The sequence below is a fragment of the Bufo bufo genome, chromosome 5 (assembly GCF_905171765.1).
Source record: "Bufo bufo chromosome 5, aBufBuf1.1, whole genome shotgun sequence".
Lineage (NCBI taxonomy): Eukaryota > Metazoa > Chordata > Amphibia > Anura > Bufonidae > Bufo > Bufo bufo.
This window is the reverse complement of record NC_053393.1, coordinates 20,705,219-20,723,438: the sequence shown is the minus strand read 5'-3', so window position 1 is coordinate 20,723,438 and position 18,220 is coordinate 20,705,219. Positions and strand designations below refer to the sequence as shown.

At 42.5% G+C, this 18,220-nt stretch overlaps 1 protein-coding gene across 1 annotated transcript in view; it reads left to right on the top strand.

Annotated features, from left to right (window-relative positions):
- Window positions 1-18,220, top strand: part of ADGRB1 (adhesion G protein-coupled receptor B1) — a 587,254-nt gene that overhangs the window by 379,778 nt on the left and 189,256 nt on the right. The window contains 2 exon segments of the mRNA XM_040432704.1: window positions 1,572-1,674; window positions 3,022-3,065. Coding sequence (XP_040288638.1) covers window positions 1,572-1,674; window positions 3,022-3,065 — 147 coding nt within the window.

Genomic DNA, 18,220 nt, shown 5'->3' with positions numbered 1-18,220 from the left:
ATAAGTCAGTGCTCTGAGATAATAAGTCAGTGCTCTGGAATAATAAGTCAGTGCTCTGGGATAATAAGTCAGTGCTCTGGAATAATAAGTGAGTGCTGTGGGATAATAAATCATTGCTCTGGGATAATAAGTCAGTGCTTTGGAGTGTTAAGTAAGTAAGCTCTCTGATAATAAGTCAGGGACGTGGGATAATAATTCATTGCTCTGGGATAATAAGTCAGTACTCTGAGATAATAAGTCAGTGCTCTGGGATAATAAGTCAGTGCTCTGTGATACTAGGTCAGTGCTCTGTGATAGTAAGCCAGTGCTGTGGGATAACAAGTCAGTGCTCTGTGATAATAAGTCAGTGCTCTGTGATAATAAGTCATTGCTGTGTCACTCAACAAGTCAATTGGGGGGATTCATCATCTCCCTGCTCCAGAAGAGTGTCAGTAAAAAGTCACAAAATATGTGTTTGAAACTTTTTGTTATAACGGAATACATAATGCTGATGTGAACCCATTCTAAGTCAGTGTCTTGATATAGTAAGTCAGGGCTCTGAGAGGGTTAACAAGTCAATATTCTGAAAGTCCTTACTGTGTGATAATAAATCTGTCTCAAGAAAAGACTGATACGTGTCTCCAGCTCCAATTGTATTATATTTTCTTTTATTTCTGAAATTCTCAGATTCTCCCTCGATGGTCATGGCCTTGTACATCTTATTATTAAGCAGGGTGGCTCAGTGGTTAGCAGTGGTTAGTGGTGGCTCAGTGGTTAGCAATGGTTAGTGGTGGCTCAGTGGTTAGCAGTGGTTAGTGGTGGCTCAGTGGTTAGTGGTGGCTCAGCAGTTAGCAGTGGTTAGTGGTGGCTCAGCGGTTAGCAGTGGTTAGTGGTGGCTCAGTGGTTAGAAGTGGTTAGTGGTGGCTCAGTGGTTAGTGGTGGCTCAGCGGTTAGCAGTGGTTAGTGGTGGCTCAGTGGTTAGCAGTGGTTACTGGTGGCTCAGCGGTTAGCAGTGGTTAGTGGTGGCTCAGCGGTTAGCAGTGGTTAGTGGTGGCTCAGTGGTTAGCAGTGGTAAGTGGTGGCTCAGCGTTAGCAGTGGTTAGTGGTGGCTCAGCGGTTAGCAGTGGTTAGTGGTGGCTTATCGGTTAGCAGTGGTTAGTGGTCGCTCAGTAGTTAGCAGTGGTTAGTGGTGGCTCAGTGGTTAGCAGTGGTTAGTGGTGGCTCAGCGGTTAGCAGTGGTTAGTGGTGGCTTATCGGTTAGCAGTGGTTAGTGGTCGCTCAGTAGTTAGCAGTGGTTAGTTATGGCTCAGTGGTTAGCACTGGTGACTTGCAGCGCTGGAGTCCTAGGTTTGAATCTGACCAAGGACGACATCTGCATGGCGTCTGTATGTTCTCCCTGTGTTTGCGTGGGTTTCCTCCAGGTTCTCCTGTTTCCTCCCACACATACTGATAGTGGACTTAGATTGTGAGCTCCTGGGGACAGCCTGATGCTAATGTCTGTAAAGCGCTGCAGGATATGTCAGCGATACATAAATGCATAAAATAATAAAATATTAAGTGAAAATTTACAATAATCTGGTTCTCTCTTTCAGAAACACAACCATCCTGAACTCTAAGATCGTCTCGGTGACGGTGAAGCCTCCTCCACGTGCCGTCTCTGTCCCCCTGGACATTGAGTTCTCTCATCTCTACAATGTAAGTAGAGTCTATTCCCTTGGTTGTTCTTGAAGAGCTTCTTAGAGGATTCTGACATGAACCATGAAACTTCCTGTAATGACTATTGTAGACGTCTCTAAAGACAATGTGAATGGACTTTTATCCTGGTTGTTTAAGTGACCGTCATGGTAAATGTTCTGAAGAAGGAGGTCAGGTAGAACTTTCTTAGGATTGGACCTGGTCGGTTATACAATGGTAGACATCATATCGGACAAGCTGAGTTTAATCAGATCCTCCCCATTGTCATCTCATTGGGTAAACCTATTTTTCCAATATGTGCTTTGCAATGGCTACGATGATCTCATGTCCACCAGACGTTACTATGTGTCAAGTCTCAAAACGAGTAGCCACCATTTCCAACATAGTCCCATATGGCACATCTGCTTTCAAGCCTGGTGATTTTAATACAGTAGGTGTCTGTCCACCATAAATAGTCTTATGGTGGATTGTCACAGGTCAGACTAACCCTAACCTTTGCATGGTCCCTCTACGTTGATGTCCAGGACTGGCCTTAGGTTGGATGGAGCAGTATCTGCTGGTAGCACCCCCCACTCCCAAGCCTAAGTCCAGACACCATACCCTATGCCATATTAGTAAAATAACATTGCCATTGTCCAAATAGGAACGCTATATAGTACAATACAAAGACGGCACCATATGCTGTAGGGCTCAGATAATACAGTGACCAAATAATGGCTCCATACCTAAAGTAAAAGGTGGATGAGATAGTTGGTGGTGGCCACAACTGCCCATGGACAGGTAAAAGCTAGGGGCACCAAATTGGGCATGACCTGCACTCCAATTGCCCACAATCTGAATTGTTGCCACTCGCTTCCAGAGATCTCCAGGAAGAGCATGAATTGTGATTCCTGTGAGCTTCCAGTGACATCATTGCTGACCGATGATGTCACGCTCTATGAGAAGTTTGCGGTTGCAAGGCAGTATTTAGAGAAATGTAAGAGAAGCAGCAGATGACGGGAGGCAAATTCATTCCCCAAATGTCTGCAGTTTCACAAACTCCAAGGTCAGAGCTTTCACAGGCTGTCACTGTCATAGTAAAATCAATGCGTGTCATTAAGAGTATCAAGTGCGTGCGGATTATCACCTTGCCCTAGGCGAGCAATATGCGATAAGTGGGAAAGTAATGGAACTGTAATTTGCTGTTTGCACAGAATACAAAGTTCCCGTCCCAACACAGTCCGCGACTTCTCATGCCGAAACAGTCGGGCTCCAGGCTCGGGCTGGGAGATAAATGTCCTATCATTTCTCACATTGCAATAAAATTCATAGAATTTTTTTAAAAAAAAATTTCATCCATTTCTCCAGGGAACAACCAACCACACTTGTATCATCTGGGACGAAACGGATATGTAAGTTGATTTCTTTATTTTCACTTCAATTTCTGTAAATTTGCATTTATTTATTGTTGCACTTTTGACTTTGGCTTGAGAAGAAATTTTTCCAAAAATTTCAAAAAAAGTTATAAAATTAAAATAATCAAATTTTCCACTAGAAGCATTCATACAGCTGTGTGTAATGTGGTGGAGACTGCAAAGGCATTTTTCCCACAAACTTTTCACAAAGTGATGCAAAAAGAAAAATGATACAGCTTTGTATAGATTTTTGGAAAAATATTTAAAAAATCCTCAGATTTTGGTTTTGTTTTACAGTCATGACTTAATGCTTATTTTAACGTGTAGAATTTGCAATCAAAATGAAAAAAGGACCCAACAATGTTTTTGTAGATATTGCTGTAGACATCAGTAATAGACACCCACTGATAGTTTTTTAAATTGAAGTTCCAATTTCTTAATTTTATTTTCTGATAAAAATTTGCTGTCGTGTAATTGTCGTGTAGTGCATATATGTTGTGATCATTTAATATTGAGTCCCATGAGCGCTGCACGTCATGTACAAAGGGAACGTACTGTGATCATTTCTAGTTTGGGGCCACGTTGTCAGAAGGTGCTTCTTGAAAGGGCTATAATGCTATGTGACAAAAAGAAAGGATTACAAAGGAAATAGCAACAAAAAAGTGATTCTGTGATGTGTGGGAAACGTGTGCTGAAAATGTCTACAAAAAGGGGTGTGAAGAATAGTAAAATGCAACATAACAATCTATAATAAAAAGAGGAGATACAGCAGGTGGGGGGGGGAGTAAGAGTCCTGACCACAGGAGCTTACAATCTATAAGGAATAAGAGGAGATACAGGAGGTGGAGGAGGAGTAAGAGTCCTGACCACAGGAGCTTACAATCTATAAGGAGTAAGAGGAGATACAAGAGGTGGAGGAGGAGTAAGAGACCTGACCACAGGAGCTTACAATCTATAAGGAATAAGAGGAGATACAGGAGGTGGAGGAGGAGTAAGAGTCCTGACCACAGGAGCTTACAATCTATAAGGAGTAAGAGGAGATACAAGAGGTGGAGGAGGAGTAAGAGTCCTGACCACAGGAGCTTACAATCTATAAGGAATAAGAGGAGATACAGGAGGTGGAGGAGGAGTAAGAGACCTGACCACAGGAGCTTACAATCTATAAGGAATAAGAGGAGATACAGCAGGTGGGGGAGGAGTAAGAGTCCTGACCACAGGAGCTTACAATCTATAAGGAGTAAGAGGAGATACAAGAGGTGGAGGAGGAGTAAGAGTCCTGACCACAGGAGCTTACAATCTATAAGGAATAAGAGGAGATACAGGAGGTGGAGGAGGAGTAAGAGACCTGACCACAGGAGCTTACAATCTATAAGGAATAAGAGGAGATACAGGAGGTGGGGGAGGAGTAAGAGTCCTGACCACAGGAGCTTACAATCTATAAAGAAAAATGAATATTTACTGAAGGCTTTCTTTATGTTTTCTTTATTGGATTACATGGAGTCTTTCTGTCACTTCTGTAAGGAACTGTGAATTTTGTTTTATAAATTTCAGTTTTGGGAATTAGTACACATATATATTGGCATCAGACCCGCTCATCACTATGCCAGCCCCAAAGCCCCATAACAATGAGAACCTCAGTAACCTTGGTGCCCGTCACTGTATCTTCATAGTAGGGGCAGCACAGTTCTGGGTAAAGTGCCCCCATAACAGTGATAGTTACCGCACTCTCAGAGCAGTGCCAGCCATACTACCACAGTACCAAAAATGACAACCATAGCACCTGGGGAAGAGCAGAGACGTATTAGTAGTAGAGGTGTTTATGATCTAACCTGACATAATCCCATCCTTCTTGAGTCTAAGGAGGAAATTCCCCAGGGCTCGATATTCATTTTGGTTTTGGGATTTTGCGCCCCATATCTGCAAACACCATACACATTATTTGTGAGGACTTATTACAGTGGTTCTCCTTCTCTGGGTCGGGCTTATTGCAGCACTGTAGTCATTATGACCACAGATGATGATTTCATCCACCGGCCAATTGTCCACAATTACAGAGAGAGTCTAGAGGCGTCGGGGTCATTGGCTCATCTCTGTGTATGACGTGAGGGAAGCCTTGGAATCTACTGTTGGATTCTCTCGTTTGTTGTGTAGGCGGCACATTCTGGAATCTACGTCTATGGAGCCCCCAGAGAAATATTGTGTTTTTGCTAGAAAAATATGTTCCAACAATTTCCAAACCTTATCATAGACCCACACTTTCCAAGATCTCCTCTAATTAAATCCAACCAGATGGCAGGAGCTGAGATAAAAAAGCATGAAAGCACGACTGACTGTCACCATTTCATGGTCTGAAAATACAATAGCCAAAAAAATGTAAATAACGATAAAATGGTATGGAGACAAAAAAAAAATCTAAATGGAAAGAAAGACTAATTCTAGAATGATAAAAGAAAATTAAACAAAAATTTTAAGAAAAACAACAAAATATAAATTATAAAATAAAAACAAAACATGTTCAAAAACAAAGGATGGAAATGACTAAACAAGTCTAAAATAAAAATGGAAACAAACATAGAACCATAGAATGTGTCGGCAGATAAGAACCATTTGGCCCATCTAGTCTGCCCAATACAATGTGATTTAAAAACAAAAATCAAAAATGCAATGGAAACAAAAAACATCTAAAAGCAAAAAAAAAAAAGAAATTGAAACGGAAAATGTAAAAAAAAAGTTATGGAAGTGAAACAAAATATCTAAAATTTTAAAATGGAAATTAAACTATTCACAGATAAAAAATGAATAGAAACAAAAAATCTAAATTTTTTTTTTTTTTAAATCAATGGAAAATTTTTAAGAAAACATTTAAATTGAAATGAAAGTTGTAAAATACAGATTTAAATTAAACAAAAATTCTACAGCAAAAATGGAATTAAGGGTAAAATTCGAAAATAAAATTGAAAATAAAACAATAAAAAATATAAATCAAAATTATAAAACTAAAATATGAAATGGAAAAGATACAAAACATGACGTTATAAAAATTTAAGCTAGGCGTGAATTGTAAAATAGAAAACATGGAAATGAAACAAAAATTGTTACAAGAAATGGAAATGTCATGGGCTCAGGACCCTTGGAGACTGTTGACCCTCACGTGACTGGACGCTATGCCGAATGCGTTCCGACGCTACACTTTGTAGCCTATATGACGCCAATACCCTGAATACAAGTAAAGCTATGGATCCATTAGCTCGCCGCGCCCGTCAAGTTGGACATGGCGGGAGAGCGCTGCTCACGAGGTCCGATCGTTACTGAAAGGTTAAGAGACAATTGACTGAGTAATTAAGTAATATAGATCGGCACTGGAAGACGGCGTTCTGTGAGCCAATCAGTGCAAGACGCTGTGTGGGGGGGGGGGGGATTATCATTGTAGATGTAGTTGAGGCTGCTTTCTAGACTGGAGTTTCTTTTCGCACCTGCACCAAATTTACGAAGATGGCGCTCGCTTTTATTAAATTTGGCACCAGTGTGATGTCGGGGGGTTTCCTGGTGTGGAGATGCAGGTTTTTTGCAACTTAAAAAAAAAAAAAACGTTACAACATTTTTACACCACAAAACCGGAGTAGCAGATCTGATAAATGTCCCCCTGCGCGTGCTGAGGAATGGCGCAGCGGCGTGGCACACCAGGTCTTATGTTTCCCTCCTACAAATTATCGTTTTTTTATTAATTTATTTTTTAGAGTGGAGGCTGAGCAGCAGTGATGGCCAGTTTACCGTGTTCGCCCGCAATCACATGCGAGCTGCCATCTTTTTTCACAAGTCCGGCAAGGCACAGGTGAGCCCTTACAGGTAAGGGCTCACCTGTGCCTCGCCGGACTTGGCCATCACTGCTGAGCAGTCAATATAGATACAAGTGTATCAGCTCACAGACGATGTGCAACATAAAGTGGACAAATACTGTAGAAAATACTGAGCGAGTAATAAGGTATAAAATGGGGATTTCTCTTGTCTTTATGTCACCATTAGAAAAATGTACGGTAACATTACATGCAGAACCCTCACCAGTCACTGGTTTATTCATCCACACTTTCCCTCCAGTGCACCCAACTAAATTTAGTGCATCATCCACCATCTAGCACACCCATCCCCCACCTATGGCACCCATTTCCCAACTAATTCACCCACCCAGTCTACTGCATCATCCCCCATCTAGTGCACCAAACTCAATCTAGTGCACCAACCCCCATCTAGTGCACCAACCCCCATCTAGTGCACCAACCCCCATCTAGTGCACCAACCCCCATCTAGTGCGCCAACCCCCATCTACTGCAGGCATCTTCAAACTGCAGCCCTCCAGCTGTTGTAAAACTACAACTCCCACAATGCCCTGCTGTAGGCTGATACCTGTAGGCTGTTTGGGCATGCTGGGAGTTGTAGTTTTGCAACAGCTGTAGGGCCGCAGTTTGAGGATGCCTGATCTACTGCATCCATTCCCAATCTAGTACACCCAGCTCAACTAGTGCACTCATTCCCCAACTAATTCACCCACCCAGTCTAGTGCATCCATCCCCCATCTAGTGCACCTACTCCACCTATTGCATCCTTCCCCTATATAGTGCACCCACTCCATCTAATACATCCATCTCCCATCTAGCACACACATCGCCCACATAGTGCACCCATTCTCCAACTAATTCACCCACCCAGTCTAATGCATCCATCCCCCATCCAGTGCACCCACTCCACCTATTGCATCCATCTCCCATCTAGCTGTAATGACCGGCGTCATGCACAGGGAGGGAAAAGGGAAAGCCCTGCCCAAGGGAGAGGGAAAGGTGGTGACCCCTGACTCACCTTGCGGATGGCACCTGACTGCCCTTATGTCCCTAGACGGGTTCCTCACCCGTGCGGCGATCACGTGCCTAAACCCTGGCTTTCCCTAAAATGAGCCCTAGATAGTGAACGGGGCGGTGGGATCGCTAGTCCGCACCACTGACACTAAGAGGGAAACACCAAGGAGAGGACAGACAAAACAGACAAACACATACACCCAGGTGGGCGACAACAGCAGACCACCAAGATCCAACAGGGATCCGGAGGGTAACGTTCTGGACCAACAACCAGGGTTCTCAGCTACACAGCTCCAGAAGGTCAGAATAGATGTCCAGGCAGGAAGCTCTATATCTGGCAACCAGAGAAGTGTGAGAGGGAAATATAAGGAGGTTGGGAGTGCCGGACAAGAAACAGCTGAGGAGAAGGATCTACGGATCCCTGAGTGAGCCAAAAGGGTTTGCAAAGCAAACCAAGAAAGCTACCGTAAGGAACCGCTGCGACTTCCTGACCCCCGGTATAACGGAGTCAGGCGTGGCTCTTGACACCCTCGTGACACTAGCACACCCACCCCCCACCTAGTGCACCCCCCACCTAGTGCACCCACTCCACCTATTGCTTCCATCTCCATTGAGTGTGCCGCTCTCTATATAGTGCACCCGCTCTCTATCTGGTGGACCCACCCCCATTGCTATGTTCAGGTCTCCAATTGTGCCAGTGGCAATTCTTCTATGTCCAGTTATATTATATACATAAAAGTTGACACAATGTTTATTAGCCATTTGATACAAACTTTAATAAAAATAAAAAAAACATAGTTACAAGAGTTGTAGATGTGGCTATAGACTGTAGTGATAGCAACCAGAGAGAAAACCTCCATACTTTACACTGCTGGAGAACTGGAAAACAAAACAAAGTTTGTATTCGGCTAGGTCTGCACGACGACATTATTTGGGGCACAACTACACTGCAACATTTGTTGCGCGACATTTTGTTGCACCAATGTTGCGCGACAATTTTTATAACGGTTGTCTATGGTGTCGCACTGCAACATGCAACATACTGCGACTGCGACACGACAGTCGCAGAAATATCCATCTCGAATGTGCAGTGCGACACCATAGACAACCGTTATAAAAATTGTCGCGTGACATTGGTGCAACAAAATGTCGCGCAACAAATGTTGCAGTGTAGTTGTGCCCTATCTGTCGTGGTGTAGACGTAGTCTTAGGCTCTGCTCACATATGCATCTCCTCCTGTTGGAATGGAAGCCATTCATGTAATGATCTCCTGTCTCTCCTTCCCCATTGCCCACTGATAGGGCAGCCCCCCTACTCCGCCTTTTGACAGCCCCACTTATGAGTCAATGGAAGGAAACAGCCATGATGACAGTGTGAACAGAGCCTTACATTTATAAATGTCTAGGATGGATTCCCTCAGATCCACAATAAATTGGGCTTTGCCCCTCTGGGTGACATGGCTGGAGGTCTGAAGGTGTCAGCCATAGTGGAGGATAGTCGGTGGCTGGTATTGATACCCTGGTGGTACTGACAAGGGCCGTGTACCGGGGGGACATGGTGTCATCGGCGCCGTGTTATTACCTGGTACAACATGTATCCAGGATGTTGTGCTGATTTTAATCTCGCTGCCGACGTGTCACTTACTGTACGTGTTATTCCCGAGCAGGAGGTTTGTTAATCTAAACTGTTATGAATATTAAAAAGCTTTAGGTTAATAATTAATTAGCAAATTTACTTTACTGACTATTCATTCTACATATGCAAAACGCCAGGATTCAGCTGCTGCGGTCTATAAACGGAGCGCGCATCACAGGCGTAGTCATATCAGTGATTTAGAGATACGAGGAAAGAGCAACACAACAGGAGGCGCCCAGGTTATATCAGCGACTGTACCAGCAGAATAGGGAGTGCAGCTCTGGAGTATAATACAGGATATAACTCAGGATCAGTACAGGATAAGTAATGTATGTACACAGTGACTCCACCAGCAGAATAGTGAGTGCAGCTCTGGAGTATAATACAGGATGTAACTCAGGGTCAGTACAGGATAAGTAATGTAATGTATGTACACAGTGACTGCACCAGCAGAATAGTGAGTGCAGCTCTGGAGTATAATACAGGATGTAAATCAGGATCAGTACAGGATAAGTAATGTATGTACACAGTGACTGCACCAGCAGAATAGTGAGTGCAGCTCTGGAGTATAATACAGGATGTAACTCAGGGTCAGTACAGGATAAGTAATGTAATGTATGTACACAGTGACTGCACCAGCAGAATAGTGAGTGCAGCTCTGGAGTATAATACAGGATGTAACTCAGGATCAGTACAGGATAAGTAATGTAATGTATGTACACAGTGACTCCACCAGCAGAATAGTGAGTGCAGCTCTGGAGTATAATACAGGATGTAAATCAGGATCAGTACAGGATAAGTAATGTATGTACACAGTGACTGCACCAGCAGAATAGTGAGTGCAGCTCTGGAGTATAATACAGTATGTAACTCAGGACCAGTACAGGTTAAGCAATGTATGTACACAGTGACTGCACCAGCAGAATAGTGAGTGCAGCTCTGGAGTATAATAAGGGATGTAACTCAGGAGCAGTACAGGATAAGTAATGTATGTACACAGTGACTGCACCAGCAGAATAGTGAGTGCAGCTCTGGAGTATAATACAGGATGTAACTCAGGATCAGTACAGGATGAGTAATGTATGTAAACAGTGACTGCACCAGAAGAATAGTGAGTGCAGCTCTGGAGTATAATACAGTATGTAACTCAGGACCAGTACAGGTTAAGTAATGTATGTACACAGTGACTGCACCAGCAGAATAGTGAGTGCAGCTCTGGAGTATAATAAGGGATGTAACTCAGGATCAGTACAGGATGAGTAATGTAATGTATGTACACAGTGACTTCACCAGCAGAATAGTGAGTACAGCTCTGGAGTATAATACAGGATGTAACTCAGGACCAGTACAGGATAAGTAATGTAATGTATGTACACAGTGACTCCACCAGCAGAATAGTGAGTGCAGCTCTGGAGTATAATACAGGATGTAACTCAGGATCAGTACAGGATAAGTAATGTATGTACACAGTGACTGCACTAGCAGAATAGTGAGTGCAGCTCTGGAGTATAATACAGGATGCAACTCAGGATCAGTACAGGATAAGTAATGTAATGTATGTACACAGTGACTGCACCAGCAGAATAGTGAGTGCAGCTCTGGAGTATAATACAGGATGTAACTCAGGATCAGTACAGGATAAGTAATGTAATGTATATACACAGTGACTGCACCAGCAGAATAGTGAGTGCAGCTCTGGAGTATAATACAGGATGTAGCTCAGGATCAGTACAGGATAAGTAATGTATGTACACAGTGACTGCACAAGCAGAATAGTGAGTGCAGCTCTGGAGTATAATACAGGATGTAACTCAGTATCAGTACAGAATAAGTAATGTAATGTATGTACACAGTGACTGCACCAGCAGAATAGTGAGTGCAGCTCTGGAGTATAATACAGGATGTAACTCAGGATCAGTACAGGGTAAGTAATGTAATGTATATACACAGTGACTGCACCAGCAGAATAGTGAGTGCAGCTCTGGAGTATAATACAGGATGTAGCTCAGGATCAGTATAGGATAAGTAATGTATGTACACAGTGACTGCACAAGCAGAATAGTGAGTGCAGCTCTGGAGTATAATACAGGATGTAACTCAGTATCAGTACAGAATAAGTAATGTAATGTATGTACACAGTGACTGCACCAGCAGAATAGTGAGTGCAGCTCTGGAGTATAATACAGGATGTAAATCAGGATCAGTACAGGATAAGTAATGTATGTACACAGTGACTGCACCAGCAGAATAGTGAGTGCAGCTCTGGAGTATAATACAGGATGTAACTCAGGGTCAGTACAGGATAAGTAATGTAATGTATGTACACAGTGACTGCACCAGCAGAATAGTGAGTTCAGCTCTGGAGTATAATACAGGATGTAACTCAGGATCAGTACAGGATAAGTAATGTAATGTATGTACACAGTGACTCCACCAGCAGAATAGTGAGTGCAGCTCTGCAGTATAATACAGGATGTAAATCAGGATCAGTACAGGATAAGTAATGTATGTACACAGTGACTGCACCAGCAGAATAGTGAGTGCAGCTCTGGAGTATAATACAGTATGTAACTCAGGACCAGTACAGGTTAAGCAATGTATGTACACAGTGACTGCACCAGCAGAATAGTGAGTGCAGCTCTGGAGTATAATAAGGGATGTAACTCAGGAGCAGTACAGGATAAGTAATGTATATACACAGTGACTGCACCAGCAGAATAGTGAGTGCAGCTCTGGAGTATAATACAGGATGTAACTCAGGATCAGTACAGGATGAGTAATGTATGTAAACAGTGACTGCACCAGAAGAATAGTGAGTGCAGCTCTGGAGTATAATACAGTATGTAACTCAGGACCAGTACAGGTTAAGTAATGTATGTACACAGTGACTGCACCAGCAGAATAGTGAGTGCAGCTCTGGAGTATAATAAGGGATGTAACTCAGGATCAGTACAGGATGAGTAATGTAATGTATGTACACAGTGACTTCACCAGCAGAATAGTGAGTACAGCTCTGGAGTATAATACAGGATGTAACTCAGGACCAGTACAGGATAAGTAATGTAATGTATGTACACAGTGACTCCACCAGCAGAATAGTGAGTGCAGCTCTGGAGTATAATACAGGATGTAAATCAGGATCAGTACAGGATAAGTAATGTATGTACACAGTGACTGCACCAGCAGAATAGTGAGTGCAGCTCTGGAGTATAATACAGGATGTAACTCAGGACCAGTACAGGTTAAGTAATGTATGTACACAGTGACTGCACCAGCAGAATAGTGAGTGCAGCTCTGGAGTATAATAAGGGATGTAACTCAGGATCAGTACAGGATGAGTAATGTAATGTATGTACACAGTGACTTCACCAGCAGAATAGTGAGTACAGCTCTGGAGTATAATACAGGATGTAACTCAGGACCAGTACAGGATAAGTAATGTAATGTATGTACACAGTGACTCCACCAGCAGAATAGTGAGTGCAGCTCTGGAGTATAATACAGGATGTAACTCAGGATCAGTACAGGATAAGTAATGTATGTACACAGTGACTGCACTAGCAGAATAGTGAGTGCAGCTCTGGAGTATAATACAGGATGTAACTCAGGATCAGTACAGGTTAAGCAATGTATGTACACAGTGACTGCACCAGCAGAATAGTGAGTGCAGCTCTGGAGTATAATACAGGATGTAACTCAGGACCAGTACAGGTTAAGCAATGTATGTACACAGTGACTGCACCAGCAGAATAGTGAGTGCAGCTCTGGAGTATAATAAGGGATGTAACTCAGGAGCAGTACAGGATAAGTAATGTATATACACAGTGACTGCACCAGCAGAATAGTGAGTGCAGCTCTGGAGTATAATACAGGATGTAACTCAGGATCAGTACAGGATGAGTAATGTATGTAAACAGTGACTGCACCAGAGGAATAGTGAGTGCAGCTCTGGAGTATAATACAGGAAGTAACTAAGGATCAGTACAGGATAAGTAATGTAATGTATGTACACAGTGACTGCACCAGCAGAATAGTGAGTGCAGCTCTGGAGTATAATACAGGATGTAAATCAGGATCAGTACAGGATAAGTAATGTATGTACACAGTGACTGCACCAGCAGAATAGTGAGTGCAGCTCTGGAGTATAATACAGGATGTAACTCAGGGTCAGTACAGGATAAGTAATGTAATGTATGTACACAGTGACTGCACCAGCAGAATAGTGAGTTCAGCTCTGGAGTATAATACAGGATGTAACTCAGGATCAGTACAGGATAAGTAATGTAATGTATGTACACAGTGACTCCACCAGCAGAATAGTGAGTGCAGCTCTGGAGTATAATACAGGATGTAAATCAGGATCAGTACAGGATAAGTAATGTATGTACACAGTGACTGCACCAGCAGAATAGTGAGTGCAGCTCTGGAGTATAATACAGTATGTAACTCAGGACCAGTACAGGTTAAGCAATGAATGTACACAGTGACTGCACCAGCAGAATAGTGAGTGCAGCTCTGGAGTATAATAAGGGATGTAACTCAGGAGCAGTACAGGATAAGTAATGTATATACACAGTGACTGCACCAGCAGAATAGTGAGTGCAGCTCTGGAGTATAATACAGGATGTAACTCAGGATCAGTACAGGATGAGTAATGTATGTAAACAGTGACTGCACCAGAAGAATAGTGAGTGCAGCTCTGGAGTATAATACAGTATGTAACTCAGGACCAGTACAGGTTAAGTAATGTATGTACACAGTGACTGCACCAGCAGAATAGTGAGTGCAGCTCTGGAGTATAATAAGGGATGTAACTCAGGATCAGTACAGGATGAGTAATGTAATGTATGTACACAGTAACTTCACCAGCTGAATAGTGAGTACAGCTCTGGAGTATAATACAGGATGTAACTCAGGACCAGTACAGGATAAGTAATGTAATGTATGTACACAGTGACTCCACCAGCAGAATAGTGAGTGCAGCTCTGGAGTATAATACAGGATTTAAATCAGGATCAGTACAGGATAAGTAATGTATGTACACAGTGACTGCACCAGCAGAATAGTGAGTGCAGCTCTGGAGTATAATACAGTATGTAACTCAGGACCAGTACAGGTTAAGCAATGTATGTACACAGTGACTGCACCAGCAGAATAGTGAGTGCAGCTCTGGAGTATAATAAGGGATGTAACTCAGGAGCAGTACAGGATAAGTAATGTATATACACAGTGACTGCACCAGCAGAATAGTGAGTGCAGCTCTGGAGTATAATACAGGATGTAACTCAGGATCAGTACAGGATGAGTAATGTATGTAAACAGTGACTGCACCAGCAGAATAGTGAGTGCAGCTCTGGAGTATAATACAGTATGTAACTCAGGACCAGTACAGGTTAAGTAATGTATGTACACAGTGACTGCACCAGCAGAATAGTGAGTGCAGCTCTGGAGTATAATAAGGGATGTAACTCAGGATCAGTACAGGATGAGTAATGTAATGTATGTACACAGTGACTTCACCAGCAGAATAGTGAGTACAGCTCTGGAGTATAATACAGGATGTAACTCAGGACCAGTACAGGATAAGTAATGTAATGTATGTACACAGTGACTCCACCAGCAGAATAGTGAGTGCAGCTCTGGAGTATAATACAGGATGTAAATCAGGATCAGTACAGGATAAGTAATGTATGTACACAGTGACTGCACCAGCAGAATAGTGAGTGCAGCTCTGGAGTATAATACAGTATGTAACTCAGGACCAGTACAGGTTAAGCAATGTATGTACACAGTGACTGCACCAGCAGAATAGTGAGTGCAGCTCTGGAGTATAATACAGGATGTAACTCAGGATCAGTACAGGATGAGTAATGTATGTAAACAGTGACTGCACCAGAAGAATAGTGAGTGCAGCTCTGGAGTATAATACAGTATGTAACTCAGGACCAGTACAGGTTAAGTAATGTATGTACACAGTGACTGCACCAGCAGAATAGTGAGTGCAGCTCTGGAGTATAATAAGGGATGTAACTCAGGATCAGTACAGGATGAGTAATGTAATGTATGTACACAGTGACTTCACCAGCAGAATAGTGAGTACAGCTCTGGAGTATAATACAGGATGTAACTCAGGACCAGTACAGGATAAGTAATGTAATGTATGTACACAGTGACTCCACCAGCAGAATAGTGAGTGCAGCTCTGGAGTATAATACAGGATGTAACTCAGGATCAGTACAGGATAAGTAATGTATGTACACAGTGACTGCACTAGCAGAATAGTGAGTGCAGCTCTGGAGTATAATACAGGATGCAACTCAGGATCAGTACAGGATAAGTAATGTAATGTATGTACACAGTGACTGCACCAGCAGAATAGTGAGTGCAGCTCTGGAGTATAATACAGGATGTAACTCAGGATCAGTACAGGTTAAGCAATGTATGTACACAGTGACTGCACCAGCAGAATAGTGAGTGCAGCTCTGGAGTATAATACAGGATGTAACTCAGGATCAGTACAGGATAAGTAATGTAATGTATATACACAGTGACTGCACCAGCAGAATAGTGAGTGCAGCTCTGGAGTATAATACAGGATGTAGCTCAGGATCAGTATAGGATAAGTAATGTATGTACACAGTGACTGCACAAGCAGAATAGTGAGTGCAGCTCTGGAGTATAATACAGGATGTAACTCAGTATCAGTACAGAATAAGTAATGTAATGTATGTACACAGTGACTGCACCAGCAGAATAGTGAGTGCAGCTCTGGAGTATAATACAGGATGTAAATCAGGATCAGTACAGGATAAGTAATGTATGTACACAGTGACTGCACCAGCAGAATAGTGAGTGCAGCTCTGGAGTATAATACAGGATGTAACTCAGGGTCAGTACAGGATAAGTAATGTAATGTATGTACACAGTGACTGCACCAGCAGAATAGTGAGTGCAGCTCTGGAGTATAATACAGGATGTAACTCAGGATCAGTACAGGATAAGTAATGTAATGTATGTACACAGTGACTCCACCAGCAGAATAGTGAGTGCAGCTCTGGAGTATAATACAGGATGTAAATCAGGATCAGTACAGGATAAGTAATGTATGTACACAGTGACTGCACCAGCAGAATAGTGAGTGCAGCTCTGGAGTATAATACAGTATGTAACTCAGGACCAGTACAGGTTAAGCAATGTATGTACACAGTGACTGCACCAGCAGAATAGTGAGTGCAGCTCTGGAGTATAATAAGGGATGTAACTCAGGAGCAGTACAGGATAAGTAATGTATATACACAGTGACTGCACCAGCAGAATAGTGAGTGCAGCTCTGGAGTATAATACAGGATGTAACTCAGGATCAGTACAGGATGAGTAATGTATGTAAACAGTGACTGCACCAGAAGAATAGTGAGTGCAGCTCTGGAGTATAATACAGTATGTGACTCAGGACCAGTACAGGTTAAGTTATGTATGTACACAGTGACTGCACCAGCAGAATAGTGAGTGCAGCTCTGGAGTATAATAAGGGATGTAACTCAGGATCAGTACAGGATGAGTAATGTAATGTATGTACACAGTGACTTCACCAGCAGAATAGTGAGTACAGCTCTGGAGTATAATACAGGATGTAACTCAGGACCAGTACAGGATAAGTAATGTAATGTATGTACACAGTGACTCCACCAGCAGAATAGTGAGTGCAGCTCTGGAGTATAATACAGGATGTAACTCAGGATCAGTACAGGATAAGTAATGTATGTACACAGTGACTGCACTAGCAGAATAGTGAGTGCAGCTCTGGAGTATAATACAGGATGCAACTCAGGATCAGTACAGGATAAGTAATGTAATGTATGTACACAGTGACTGCACCAGCAGAATAGTGAGTGCAGCTCTGGAGTATAATACAGGATGTAACTCAGGATCAGTACAGGATAAGTAATGTAATGTATATACACAGTGACTGCACCAGCAGAATAGTGAGTGCAGCTCTGGAGTATAATACAGGATGTAGCTCAGGATCAGTACAGGATAAGTAATGTATGTACACAGTGACTGCACAAGCAGAATAGTGAGTGCAGCTCTGGAGTATAATACAGGATGTAACTCAGTATCAGTACAGAATAAGTAATGTAATGTATGTACACAGTGACTGCACCAGCAGAATAGTGAGTGCAGCTCTGGAGTATAATACAGGATGTAACTCAGGATCAGTACAGGATAAGTAATGTAATGTATATACACAGTGACTGCACCAGCAGAATAGTGAGTGCAGCTCTGGAGTATAATACAGGATGTAGCTCAGGATCAGTATAGGATAAGTAATGTATGTACACAGTGACTGCACAAGCAGAATAGTGAGTGCAGCTCTGGAGTATAATACAGGATGTAACTCAGTATCAGTACAGAATAAGTAATGTAATGTATGTACACAGTGACTGCACCAGCAGAATAGTGAGTGCAGCTCTGGAGTATAATACAGGATGTAACTCAGGATCAGTACAGGATAAGTAATGTATTTTCACAACATCTTGATCTAGATGATATGTTACGTACAGTATCACACAGAAGTCAGTACACCCCTCACATTTTTGTAAATATTTTATTATATATTTTCCTGGGACAACACTGCAGATCTGACCCTTTGATACAATGTAACGCAGTCAG